The sequence below is a fragment of the Salvelinus alpinus genome, chromosome 22 (genome assembly GCF_045679555.1).
Source record: "Salvelinus alpinus chromosome 22, SLU_Salpinus.1, whole genome shotgun sequence".
In the NCBI taxonomy this organism is placed as follows: domain Eukaryota; kingdom Metazoa; phylum Chordata; class Actinopteri; order Salmoniformes; family Salmonidae; genus Salvelinus; species Salvelinus alpinus.
In genome coordinates, this window is record NC_092107.1 from 49495905 (window position 1) to 49510898 (window position 14994).

Genomic DNA, 14994 nt, shown 5'->3' on the forward strand with positions numbered 1-14994 from the left:
TGTGTGTGTGTGTGTGTGTGTGTGTGTGTGTTTTAATGGTGCCTGTTGTTGATCTGAGAGCCAGTGTATCTGGGTGAGATCAGATGGGACCAGCAGCCTGGGGGTGTTTGGGGGAGAAGAGGCAGGTTAGCATGTTGAGGAGTGTTAATCAGGGATAGAGAGAACTCAGCGTAGAACAACGCCTGGTTCTCATTGAAGGGGCCCCTCTAGAGGGCCAAACATGCTGAGCACTGACACACACACACACTCTCTCACACACACACACACGTTGACACACACACACACACGACACGCTGACACATGCTGACATTCAGTAGTGAATGAGTCCTCTCAGATAGTGACTCATTGGGTACTCAGAAGCGCAAACACACACACACACACACACACAAACTCACACACACACACACACACACACACACACACACACACACACACACACACACACACACACACACACACACACACACACACACACACGGGGGGGTCAACAAAAGGGGCAAAACATGCTGACACACACACATACACTGACACACACAGACAGACCGAAAACATGTGCCAGTCATTTCATGTAATGGTGCACTAAAACACAATAACACAACTAAAACACACTGCCACACCCATCTACCCTCCATGTCCTCTATCAGCATCTACACCCATCTACCCTCCATGTCCTCTATCAGCATCTACACCCATCTACCCTCCATGTTCTCTATCAGCATCTACACCCATCTACCCTCCATGTCCTCTATCAGCATCTACACCCATCTACCCTCCATGTGCTCTATCAGCATCTACACCCATCTACCCTCCATGTTCTCTAACAGCATCTACACCCAGATCACATAGCTGTCTGTAATCTTGATGCCTAACTCTTAACTTAATCCTAACTCTTAATTTAATCCTAACCTGAACTAAGCCTGACCTTCCCCTCGTCCTGCCACAGCTCAGACACTAGATTCTGTTGAGTTTGGGGTTCTGGGTTTGAATGACGTCTGCAGTTCCCTTTTCACGCCAACGTGTTGCTTGGTTGGTTTCTCTTCAAGGAAAGTACCTAATTCTGTCGCTCCCTTTGTTTTGTAACCAAGCTGTTGAACAGAGGAGCACCAGTCTGAAAGTACACCTGAACAATATGAAATGCATAATTGTGCTGCTTCTATCAACCAATAAGCATTTTTAAAGTCTGCTAATTAATGTCCCCTAATTTGGGGTCTGTTTCTCTCGTTTCTCTCCCAGGTCTGAACAGAACCAGTACCTTCTCCTGTGAGGCGCACAACCGTAAAGGAGTGGCTACATCAGGTTCTGGGACCATCACAGTCCTGCCATCCCGGCCTCAGAGAGTCAGGGCTGTAGAAGTCACCAACTCTAGCCTGCTCCTATCCTGGGAACCTGGCTTTGGAGGAGTCTATCCTATAACTCACTGCACCATACAGGTAATTACCTATAACTCACTGCACCATACAGGTAATTACCCATAACCCATTGCGCCATACAGGTTATTACCCTTAACCCATTGCGCCATACAGGTTATTACCCATAACCCATTGCACCATACAGGTTGTTACCCATAACCCATTGCACCATACAGGTTATTACCCATAACCCATTGCACCATACAGGTTATTACCCTTAACCCATTGCACCATACAGGTTATTACCCTTAACCCATTGCATCCATACAGGTTATTACCCATAACCCATTGCATCCATACAGGTTATTACCCTTAACCCATTGCACCATACAGGTTATTACCCATAACCCATTGCACCATACAGGTTATTACCCTTAACCCATTGCACCATACAGGTTATTACCCTTAACCCATTGCATCCATACAGGTTATTACCCATAACCCATTGCACCATACAGGTTATTACCCTTAACCCATTGCGCCATACAGGTTATTACCCATAACCCATTGCACCCTGCAGGTTATTACCCATAACCCATTGCACCATACAGGTTATTACCCATAACCCATTGCACCATACAGGTTATTACCCATAACCCATTGCACCATACAGGTTATTACCCATAACCCATTGCACCCTGCAGGTTATTACCCATAACCCATTGCACCCTGCAGGTTATTACCCATAACCCATTGCACCATACAGGTTATTACCCATAACCCATTGCACCATACAGGTTATTACCCATAACTCACTGCACCATACAGGTTATTACCCATAACCCGTTGCACCATACAGGTTATTACCCATAACCCGTTGCACCATACAGGTTATTACCCATAACCCATTGCACCATACAGGTTATTACCCTTAACCCATTGCGCCATACAGGTTATTACCCATAACCCATTGCACCCTGCAGGTTATTACCCATAACCCATTGCATCCATACAGGTTATTACCCATAACCCATTGCACCATACAGGTTATTACCCATAACCCGTTGCACCATACAGGTTATTACCCATAACCCGTTGCATCCATACAGGTTATTACCCATAACCCATTGCACCATACAGGTTATTACCCATAACCCATTGCACCATACAGGTTATTACCCATAACCCATTGCACCATACAGGGTATTACCCATAACCCATTGCACCATACAGGTTATTACCCATAACCCATTGCACCATACAGGTTATTACCCATAACCCATTGCACCATACAGGTTATTACCCATAACCCATTGCACCATACAGGTTATTACCCATAACCCATTGCACCATACAGGTTATTAGCCATAACCCATTGCATCCATACAGGTTATTACCCATAACCCATTGCACCATACAGGTTATTACCCATAACCCATTGCACCATACAGGTTATTACCCATAACCCATTGCACCATACAGGTTATTAGCCTTAACCCATTGCATCCATACAGGTTATTACCCATAACCCATTGCACCCTGCAGGTTATTACCCATAACCCATTGCACCCTGCAGGTTATTACCCATAACCCATTGCACCCTGCAGGTTATTACCCATAACCCATTGCACCATACAGGTTATTACCCATAACCCATTGCATCCATACAGGTTATTACCCATAACCCATTGCATCCATACAGGTTATTACCCATAACCCATTGCGCCATACAGGTTATTACCCACAACCCATTGCGCCATACAGGTTATTACCCATAACCCATTGCATCCATACAGGTTATTACCCTTAACCCATTGCACCCTGCAGGTTATTACCCATAACCCATTGCGCCATACAGGTTATTACCCTTAACCCATTGCACCATACAGGTTATTACCCATAACCCATTGCACCATACAGGTTGTTACCCATAATCCATTGCGCCATACAGGTTATTACCCATAACCCATTGCACCATACAGGTTATTACCCATAACCCATTGCACCATACAGGTTATTACCCATAACCCATTGCACCATACAGGTTTTTACCCATAACCCATTGCACCATACAGGTTATTACCCATAACCCATTGCACCATACAGGTTATTACCCATAACCCATTGCACCATACAGGTTATTACCCATAACCCATTGCACCATACAGGTTATTACCCATAACCCGTTGCACCATACAGGTTATTACCCATAACCCATTGCATCCATACAGGTTATTACCCATAACCCATTGCACCCTGCAGGTTATTACCCATAACCCATTGCACCCTGCAGGTTATTACCCATAACCCATTGCACCATACCGGTTATTACCCATAACCCATTGCACCATACAGGTTATTACCCATAACCCATTGCACCATACAGGTTATTACCCATAACCCATTGCGCCATACAGGTTATTACCCATAACCCATTGCATCCATACAGGTTATTACCCATAACCCATTGCACCTGCAGGTTATTACCCATAACCCATTGCATCCATACAGGTTATTACCCATAACCCATTGCACCATACAGGTTATTACCCATAATCCATTGCATCCATACAGGTTATTACCCATAACCCATTGCACCCTGCAGGTTATTACCCATAACCCATTGCATCCATACAGGTTATTACCCATAACCCATTGCACCATACAGGTTATTACCCATAATCCATTGCATCCATACAGGTTATTACCCATAACCCAGGTAAGACAAGACAGGGAAATTCCATTCTGCAGAAATATGAAAACTGTAAAAATAGAAAAAATGAAGTAACCGCTATAACTTTTACTTTTAAATTGAAACACGACACTTCGCAGTGCGGTTGACAAAACTGTGCAGAGTGCAGATGTCCCTCTAGTGTTTGAGCTCCCTGTCAATAAACACATCAATCTGCTAATCTGTCTGTAGTCTGTTAATAGTCTGTCTGTAGTCTGTTAGTAGTCTGTCAGTAGTCTGTCTGTAGTTTGTCTGTAGTCTGTCTGTAGTCTGTTAATAGTCCGTCTGTAGTCTTTTAGTAGTCTGTATGTAGTCTGTTAGTAGTATGTCTGTAGTCTGTCTGTAGTCTTTTAGTAGTCTGTATGTAGTCTGTTAGTAGTATGTCTGTAGTCTGTCTGTAGTCTGTTAGTAGTCTGTCTGTAGTTTGTCTGTAGTCTGTTAGTAGTCTGTCTGTAGTCTGTTAATAGTCTGTCTGTAGTCTGTTAGTAGTCTGTCAGTAGTCTGTCTGTAGTTTGTATGTAGTCTGTCTGTAGTCTGTCTGTAGTCTGTTAATAGTCTGTCTGTAGTCTGTATGTAGTCTGTCTGTAGTCTGTTAGTAGTCTGTCTGTAGTTTGTCTGTAGTCTGTTAGTAGTCTGTCTGTAGTCTGTTAATAGTCTGTCTGTAGTCTGTTAGTAGTCTGTCAGTAGTCTGTCTGTAGTTTGTATGTAGTCTGTCTGTAGTCTGTCTGTAGTCTGTTAATAGTCTGTCTGTAGTCTTTTAGTAGTCTGTATGTAGTCTGTTAGTAGTCTGTCAGTAGTTTGTTAGTAGTCTGTATGTAGTATGTCTGTAGTCTGTCTGTAGTCTGTATGTAGTCTGTATGTAGTCTGTATGTAGTCTGTCTGTAGTCTGTTAGTAGTCTGTCAGTAGTTTGTTAGTAGTCTGTCAGGGATCTATCTGTAGTCTGTCTGTAGTCTCTCTGTCAGTAGTCTGACTGTAGTTTGTCAGTAGTCATGTCTGTAGTATGTCTGTAGTATGTCTGTAGACTGTCAATAGTCTGTCTGTAGTCTGTTAGTAGTCTGTTAGTAGTCTGTCTGTAGTCTGTTAGTAGTATGTCTGTAGTCTGTCTGTAGTCTGTCTGTAGTCTGTATGTAGTCTGTATGTAGTCTGTATGTAGTCTGTATGTAGTCTGTCTGTAGTCTGTTAGTAGTCTGTCAGTAGTTTGTTAGTAGTCTGTCAGGGATCTATCTGTAGTCTGTCTGTAGTCTCTCTGTCAGTAGTCTGACTGTAGTTTGTCAGTAGTCATGTCTGTAGTATGTCTGTAAATTGTCTGTAGACTGTCAGTAGTCTGTCTGTAGACTGTTTGTGGACTGTCCGTGATCTATCAGTAGTATGTCTGTAGTCTCTCCGTCAGTAGTCTGACTGTAGTCTGTAGTTTGTCAGTAGTCAGTCTGTAGTATGTCTGTAATTTGTCTGTAGACTGTCTGTAGACTGTCCGCAGTTTGTTAGTAGTTTGTAAGTCGTTTGTTAGTAGTCTGTCTGTAGTCTGTCTGTGGTTTTCAGTAGTCTGTAGTCTGTCTGTGGACTGTCAGTAGTCTCTGTGTAGTCTGTCAGTGGTTTATCTGTAGTCTGTATGTAGGCTGTCAGTAGTCTGTATGTAGACTGTCAGTGGTTTGTCTGTAGTCTGTATGTAGGCTGTCTGTAGTCTGTATGTAGACTGTCAGTAGTCTGTCAGTTCTCTGTTATTAGTCTGTCTGTAGACTGTCAGTAGTCTGTATGTAGACCATCGTAGTCTGTCAGTAGTCGGTCTATATTTTGTATGTCAGTAGTATTTTTGTAGTCTGTATGTAGTCTGACAGTAGTCATCTATAGTCTGTCAGTAGTCTGTCTGTAGTCTTTCCGTAGATGTCTGTCAGTAGTCTTTCAGTAGACGTCTGAGTCCTGGTGACCATGTCCTTGTTCAACTGACTTCAAAGAGAAAAGAGCCTGCTTTTCTTCCTCTAACTCGACTTCCAACTCCCTCCCTCCACCCTCCCTCCCTAACTCCCTCCCTCCCTAACTCCCTCCCTAACTCACTCCACCCTCCCTCCCTCCCTAACTACCTCCACCCTCCTCCCTCCCTCCCTCCCTCCTCCCTCCCTAACTCCCTCCCTCCTCCCTCCCTCCCTCCTCCCTCCCTAACTACCTCCACCCTTCCTCCCTCCCTAACTACCTCCACCCTCCCTCCCTCCCTCTCTCCCTCCCTAACTCCCTCCCTCCCTAACTCCCTCCACCCTCCCTCTCTCGCTCCTCCCTCCATTCCGTCATGTAGCAGTGGTATCAGATTTCACTGGGAAAGTGGCCTCCTGTGCTAATTTCGTGTAGCTCCCTGCTTCCCTCCCCTGTCCTACCGCTCAAAGGCCATTATAGTGGAGGACCATTCTCTCCTGTTGCAGTAGAGAGAGTAGAGAGCAGAATAGAACAGAGCACCACCCCTAAATGTCTGGTTCTAATAAAAACAACTCTTGCTGCACCCCTCTGCCTGCACCCCATGCTGCTGCTCTACCCCCCCCTCACCTCCAGGCCCGTATCCCCCATGCCATGGGCTTACAGCCAAGGGGCTTACAGCCAAGGGGCCGGCTAAGGAGGAATGGGGAGAAATATGAATTTAATGGTTGAAAAGGCTACAGTGCTGGAGGAATTAAAGATTTTATTGTAGTAGGAATGGAGCGAGACTGAGCGAAAAACTGACTGGAATAGATACAAAAATAAACTGACTGGAATAGATACAAAAAGAAACTGACTGGAATAGATACAAAAAGAAGAAAGACAGAAAGAGACCAGAGCCAGCCAGAGGACAGAGACCAGAGCCGGCCAGAGGACAGAGACCAGAGCCAGCCAGAGAACAGAGACCAGAGCCAGCCAGAGGACAGAGACCAGAGCCAGCCAGAGGACAGAGACCAGAGCCAGCCAGAGGACAGAGACCAGAGCCAGGCAGAGGACAGAGACCAGAGCCAGCCAGAGGACAGAGACCAGAGCCAGCCAGAGGACAGAGACCAGAGACCAGAGCCGGCCAGAGGACAGAGACCAGAGCCAGCCAGAGGACAGAGACGAGAGACCAGAGCCGGCCAGAGGACAGAGACAAGAGCCAGGCAGAGGACAGAGACCAGAGACCAGAGCCAGCCAGAGGACAGAGACCAGAGCCAGCCAGAGGACAGAGACCAGAGACCAGAGCCAGCCAGAGGACAGAGACCAGAGCCGGCCAGAGGACAGAGACCAGAGCCGGCCAGAGGACAGAAACCAGAGCCAGCCAGAGGACAGAGACCAGAGCCAGCCAGAGGACAGAGACCAGAGGACAGAGACCAGAGCCGGCCAGAGGACAGAGACCAGAGCCGGCCAGAGGACAGAGACCAGAGCCGGCCAGAGGACAGAGACCAGAGCCGGCCAGAGGACAGAGACCAGAGCCGGCCAGAGGACAGAGACCAGAGCCGGCCAGAGGACAGAGACCAGAGCCGGCCAGAGACCAGAGACCAGAGCCGGCCAGAGGACAGAGACCAGCGCCGGCCAGAGGACAGAGACCAGAGCCGGCCAGAGGACAGAGACCAGAGCCGGCCAGAGGACAGAGACCAGAGCCGGCCAGAGGACAGAGACCAGAGCCGGCCAGAGGACAGAGACCAGAGCCGGCCAGAGGACAGAGACCAGAGCCAGCCAGAGGACAGAGACCAGAGCCAGCCAGAGGACAGAGACCAGAGCCAGCCAGAGGACAGAAACCAGAGCCAGCCAGAGGACAGAAACCAGAGCCAGCCAGAGGACAGAGACCAGAGCCAGCCAGAGGACAGAGACCAGAGCCAGCCAGAGGAAAGGAAACAGGGGAGGGGAGAGGAAAGGAAACAGGGGAGGGCAGCAGGTATCAGCTGGGCTGGGCTGGGGTGAAGGTGAGCCATGCTCAAGGAATGCTCTGGCTATAACAGCCCCAGCTCTAGCAGTGTGACTCAGGAGTGAGTTGTTCATTAGATTAACCAGTTTGTTTACAGGACTAATTCTGGTTCAGTGAGTCAGGCATAACTCCTCACTCACACACACTCTCAGTGACTCAGTGTTGTTGAGTTCCACTCTTAGTGACTCAGTGTTGTTGAGTTCCACTCTCAGTGACTCAGTGTTGTTGAGTTCCACTCTCAGTGACTCAGTGTTGTTGAGTTCCACTCTCAGTGACTCAGTGTTGTTGAGTTCCACTCTCAGTGACTCAGTGTTGTTGAGTTCCACTCTCAGTGACTCAGTGTTGTTGAGTTCCACTCTTAGTGACTCAGTGTTGTTGAGTTCCACTCTTAGTGACTCAGTGCTGTTGAGTTCCACTCTCAGTGACTCGGTGTTGTTGAGTTCCACTCTCAGTGACCCAGTGTTGTTGAGTTCCACTCTCAGTGACTCAGTGCTGAGGAGTTCCACTCTCAGTGACTCAGTGCTGAGGAGTTCCACTCTCAGTGACTCAGTGTTGTTGAGTTCCACTCTCAGTGACTCAGTGTTGTTGAGTTTCACTCTCAGTGACTCAGTGTTGTTGAGTTCCACTCTCAGCGACTCAGTGCTGTTGAGTTCCACTCTCAGTGACTCGGTGTTGTTGAGTTCCACTCTCAGTGACTCGGTGTTGTTGAGTTCCACTCTCAGTGACCCAGTGTTGTTGAGTTCCACTCTCAGTGACCCAGTGTTGTTGAGTTCCACTCTGTGGCCCAGTGTTGTTGAGTTCCACTCTCAGTGACCCAGTGTTGTTGAGTTCCACTCTTAGTGACTCAGTGTTGTTGAGTTCCACTCTTAGTGACTCAGTGTTGTTGAGTTCCACTCTCAGTGACTCAGTGTTGTTGAGTTCCACTCTCAGTGACTCGGTGTTGTTGAGTTCCACTCTTAGTGACTCAGTGTTGTTGAGTTCCACTCTCAGTGACTCAGTGTTGTTGAGTTCCACTCTTAGTGACTCAGTGTTGTTGAGTTCCACTCTTAGTGACTCAGTGTTGTTGAGTTCCACTCTTAGTGACTCAGTGTTGTTGAGTTCCACTCTTAGTGACTCAGTGTTGTTGAGTTCCACTCTCAGTAACTCAGTGTTGTTGAGTTCCACTCTCAGTGACCCGGTGTTGTTGAGTTCCACTCTTAGTGACTCGGTGTTGTTGAGTTCCACTCTTAGTGACTCAGTGTTGTTGAGTTCCACTCTCAGTGACTCAGTGTTGAGTTCCATTTATTATCTTTCCATTCACACATTTGTGTTAGTGTTGATATTAGAGGAACCACCAATCCCACCCTGTAGCCTTCAGCCTCTCTACCTCCAGTAGCTTTTTGCTGTAATGAGCACCACAACATACCACGCCACAACACACCGCAACACACCACACCACAACACACCACAACAACACACCACAACACACAACACACCACACCACACCACACAATACCGCCACCCCAACACAACACACCACACCACACAATACCGCCACCCCCACACCACAACACACCACAACACACAACACACCACACCACACAATACCGCCACCCCAACACAACACACCACACCACACAATACCGCCACCCCAACACCACAACACACAACAACACACCACAACACACCACAACACACAACACCACCCCAACAACACCACCCAAACACAACACAACACACCATACCACAACACACCACAACACACCACACCACCACAACAACCCACAGCAATACACCACAACAACTCCACCCAAACAAAACACAACACACCACAACACACCATACCATACCACAACACACCACAACACACCACACCACAACACAACACACCATACCACAACACACCACAACACACCATACCACAACACAACACACCACAACAACTCCACCCCAACAAAACACAACACAAAACACCAAAACACCACCCCAACACAACACACCAGAACATAACACAACACACCACAACACAACAACACCCAAATACAACACACCACAACAAACCACAACAACACCACCCAACACAACAACACCACCCCACCACAACAACACCACCCCAACAACACCACCCCACCACAACAACACCACCCCACCACAACAACACCACCCCAACAACACCACCCCACCACAACAACACCACCACAACACAACACACCACACCACAACACACCACAACAACACACCACAACACACAACACACCACACCACACCACACAATACCGCCACCCCAACACAACACACCACACCACACAATACCGCCACCCCCACACCACAACACACCACAACACAACAACACACCACAACACACAACACACCACACCACACAATACCGCCACCCCAACACAACACACCACACCACACAATACCGCCACCCCAACACCACAACACACAACAACACACCACAACACACCACAACACACAACACCACCCCAACAACACCACCCAAACACAACACAACACACCATACCACAACACACCACAACACACCACACCACCACAACAACCCACAGCAATACACCACAACAACTCCACCCAAACAAAACACAACACACCACAACACACCATACCATACCACAACACACCACAACCACAACACAACACACCATACCACAACACACCACAACACACCATACCACAACACAACACAACACACCACAACAACTCCACCCCAACAAAACACAACACACAACACCAAAACACCACCCCAACACAACACACCAGAACATAACACAACACACCACAACACAACAACACCCAAATACAACACACCACAACAAACCACAACAACACCACCCAACACAACAACACCACCCCACCACAACAACACCACCCCAACAACACCACCCCACCACAACAACACCACCCCACCACAACAACACCACCCCAACAACACCACCCCACCACAACAACACCACCCCAACACAACAACACCACCCCAACACAACAACAGTCCAGACTGGGATGTAGATCTTAATAACAGTGCTCTCGTCTCCTGCTGTGTGGTTCCACTCTTAGTGATTCCTGCTGTGTGGTTCCACTCTTAGTGACTCCTGCTGTGTGGTCCCGTGTTAAAAGTGTTTACTAGAGTAGCTGTGTCGAGGCAGCACATTATAATGTTCTCTCTGTGATGTTGAACCAGACCAGTCAGCATTAAACTAATGATGTGGCTTTCTGAAGCACCTGTCTGGGTTAGGGGTCGTGGTGAAAGATGGGGTTAGGGGTCGTGGTGGAAGATGGGTTTAGGGGTCATGGTGAAAGATGGGGTTAGGGGTCATGGTGAAAGATGGGGTTAGGGGTCGTAGTGAAAGATGGGGTTAGGGGTCGTGGTGAAAGATGGGGTTAGGGGTCGTGGTGAAAGATGGGGTTAGGGGTCGTGGTGAAAGATGGGGTTAGGGGTCGTGGTGGAAGATGGGTTTAGGGGTCATGGTGAAAGATGGGGTTAGGGGTCATGGTGAAAGATGGGGTTAGGGGTCATGGTGGAAGATGGGGTTAGGGGTCATGGTGAAAGATGGGGTTAGGGGTCATGGTGAAAGATGGGGTTAGGGGTCATGGTGAAAGATGGGGTTAGGGGTCATGGTGGAAGATGGGGTTAGGGGTCATGGTGGAAGATGGGGTTAGGGGTCATGGTGAAAGATGGGGTTAGGGGTCATGGTGAAAGATGGGGTTAGGGGTCATGGTGAAAGATGGGGTTAGGGGTCATGGTGGAAGATGGGGTTAGGGGTCGTAGTGAAAGATGGGGTTAGGGGTCGTGGTGAAAGATGGGGTTAGGGGTCGTGGTGGAAGATGGGTTTAGGGGTCATGGTGAAAGATGGGGTTAGGGGTCATGGTGGAAGATGGGGTTAGGAGGTCGTGGTGAAAGATGGGGTTAGGGGTCGTGGTGAAAGATGGGGTTAGGGGTCATGGTGAAAGATGGGGTTAGGGGTCCTGGTGAAAGATGGGGTTAGGGGTCATGGTGGAAGATGGGGTTAGGGGACGTGGTGAAAGATGGGGTTAGGGGTCGTGGTGAAAGATGGGGTTAGGAGGTCGTGGTGAAAGATGGGGTTAGGGGTCGTGGTGAAAGATGGGGTTAGGAGGTCGTGGTGAAAGATGGGGTTAGGGGTCGTGGTGAAAGATGGGGTTAGGGGTCGTGGTGAAAGATGGGGTTAGGGGTCGTGGTGAAAGATGGGGTTAGGGGTCGTGGTGAAAGATGGGGTTAGGGGTCGTGGTGAAAAATGGGGTTAGGGGTCATGGTGAAAAATGGGGTTAGGGGTCATGGTGAAAGATGGGTTAGGGGTCATGGTGAAAAATGGGGTTAGGGGTCATGGTGAAAGATGGGTTAGGGGTCATGGTGAAAAATGGGGTTAGGGGTCATGGTGAAAGATGGGGTTAGGGGTCATGGTGAAAGATGGGGTTAGGGGTCATGGTGAAAGATGGGGTTAGGGGTCATGGTGGAAGATGGGGTTAGGGGTCGTGGTGGAAGATGGGGTTAGGGGACGTGGTGAAAGATGGGGTTAGGGGTCGTGGTGAAAGATGGGGTTAGGAGGTCGTGGTGAAAGATGGGGTGAGGGGTCGTGGTGAAAGATGGGGTTAGGAGGTCGTGGTGAAAGATGGGGTTAGGGGTCGTGGTGAAAGATGGGGTTAGGGGTCGTGGTGAAAGATGGGGTTAGGGGTCGTGGTGAAAGATGGGGTTAGGGGTCGTGGTGAAAGATGGGGTTAGGGGTCGTGGTGAAAAATGGGGTTAGGGGTCATGGTGAAAGATGGGTTAGGGGTCATGGTGAAAAATGGGGTTAGGGGTCATGGTGAAAGATGGGTTAGGGGTCATGGTGAAAAATGGGGTTAGGGGTCATGGTGAAAGATGGGGTTAGGGGTCATGGTGAAAGATGGGTTAGGGGTCATGGTGAAAGATGGGGTTAGGGGTCATGGTGAAAGATGGGGTTAGGGGTCGTGGTGGAAGATGGGTTTAGGGGTCATGGTGAAAGATGGGGTTAGGGGTCATGGTGAAAGATGGGGTTAGGGGTCGTGGTGGAAGATGGGGTTAGGGGTCGTGGTGAAAGATGGGGTTAGGGGTCATGGTGGAAGATGGGGTTAGGGGTCATGGTGAAAGATGGGGTTAGGGGTCATGGTGAAAGATGGGGTTAGGGGTCGTGGTGGAAGATGGGGTTAGGGGTCGTGGTGAAAGATGGGGTTAGGGGTCGTGGTGAAAGATGGGGTTAGGAGGTCGTGGTGAAAGATGGGGTTAGGGGTCGTGGTGAAAGATGGGGTTAGGGGTCGTGGTGAAAGATGGGGTTAGGGGTCGTGGTGGAAGATGGGGTTAGGGGTCGTGGTGAAAGATGGGGTTAGGGGTCATGGTGGAAGATGGGGTTAGGGGTCATGGTGAAAGATGGGGTTAGGGGTCATGGTGAAAGATGGGGTTAGGGGTCGTGGTGGAAGATGGGGTTAGGAGGTCGTGGTGAAAGATGGGGTTAGGGGTCGTGGTGAAAGATGGGGTTAGGAGGTCGTGGTGAAAGATGGGGTTAGGGGTCGTGGTGAAAGATGGGGTTAGGGGTCGTGGTGAAAGATGGGGTTAGGGGTCGTGGTGAAAGATGGGGTTAGGGGTCATGGTGAAAAATGGGGTTAGGGGTCATGGTGAAAGATGGGTTAGGGGTCATGGTGAAAGATGGGTTAGGGGTCATGGTGAAAAATGGGGTTAGGGGTCATGGTGAAAGATGGGGTTAGGGGTCATGGTGAAAGATGAGGTTAGGGGTCATGGTGAAAAATGGGGTTAGGGGTCATGGTGAAAGATGGGTTAGGGGTCATGGTGAAAAATGGGGTTAGGGGTCATGGTGAAAAATGGGGTTAGGGGTCGTGGTGGAAGATGGGGTTAGGGGTCATGGTGAAAGATGGGTTAGGGGTCATGGTGAAAAATGGGGTTAGGGGTCATGGTGAAAGATGGGGTTAGGGGTCATGGTGAAAGATGAGGTTAGGGGTCATGGTGAAAGATGGGGTTAGGGGTCATGGTGAAAGATGGGGTTAGGGGTCATGGTGAAAGATGGGGTTAGGGGTCATGGTGAAAAATGGGGTTAGGGGTCATGGTGAAAGATGGGTTTAGGGGTCATGGTGAAAAATGGGGTTAGGGGTCATGGTGAAAGATGGGGTTAGGGGTCATGGTGAAAGATGGGGTTAGGGGTCATGGTGAAAGATGGGGTTAGGGGTCATGGTGAAAGATGGGGTTAGGGGTCATGGTGAAAGATGGGGTTAGGGGTCGTGGTGGAAGATGGGGTTAGGGGTCGTGGTGAAAGATGGGGTTAGGGGTCGTGGTGAAAGATGGGGTTAGGAGGCCGTGGTGAAAGATGGGGTTAGGGGTCGTGGTGAAAGATGGGGTTAGGGGTCGTGGTGAAAGATGGGGTTAGGGGTCGTGGTGAAAGATGGGGTTAGGGGTCATGGTGAAAAATGGGGTTAGGGGTCATGGTGAAAGATGGGTTAGGGGTCATGGTGAAAGATGAGGTTAGGGGTCATGGTGAAAGATGGGGTTAGGGGTCATGGTGAAAGATGGGGTTAGGGGTCATGGTGAAAGATGGGGTTAGGGGTCATGGTGAAAAATGGGGTTAGGGGTCATGGTGAAAGATGGGTTTAGGGGTCATGGTGAAAAATGGGGTTAGGGGTCATGGTGAAAAATGGGGTTAGGGGTCGTGGTGAAAGATGGGTTAGGGGTCATGGTGGAAGATGGGGTTAGGGGTCATGGTGAAAGATGGGTTTAGGGGTCATGGTGAAAAATGGGGTTAGGGGTCATGGTGAAAGATGGGGTTAGGGGTCATGGTGAAAGATGAGGTTAGGGGTCATGGTGAAAGATGGGGTTAGGGGTCATGGTGAAAGATGGGGTTAGGGGTCATGGTGAAAGATGGGGTTAGGGGTCATGGTGAAAGATGGGGTTAGGGGTCATGGTGAAAGATGGGGTTAGGGGTCATGGTGAAAGATGGGGTTAGGGGTCATGGTGAAAGCTGTTCTCTGGTGATGTGAAGAGGGAGAG

General features: G+C 48.9%; 1 protein-coding gene across 4 annotated transcripts in view; it reads left to right on the forward strand.

Annotated features, from left to right (window-relative positions):
* Positions 1-14994, forward strand: part of LOC139549590 (tyrosine-protein kinase receptor UFO) — a 106937-nt gene that overhangs the window by 19334 nt on the left and 72609 nt on the right. For 2 of the 4 annotated variants that reach the window (XR_011669916.1, XM_071360233.1), the window contains exon 5: positions 1234-1430. Coding sequence is in view for 1 of the 4 variants with exons in the window: in XM_071360233.1 (XP_071216334.1) it covers positions 1234-1430 (197 nt within the window). In the remaining 3 variants the exon portion in view is untranslated. The other 2 variants (XM_071360235.1, XM_071360234.1) reach the window with 2 other exon arrangements.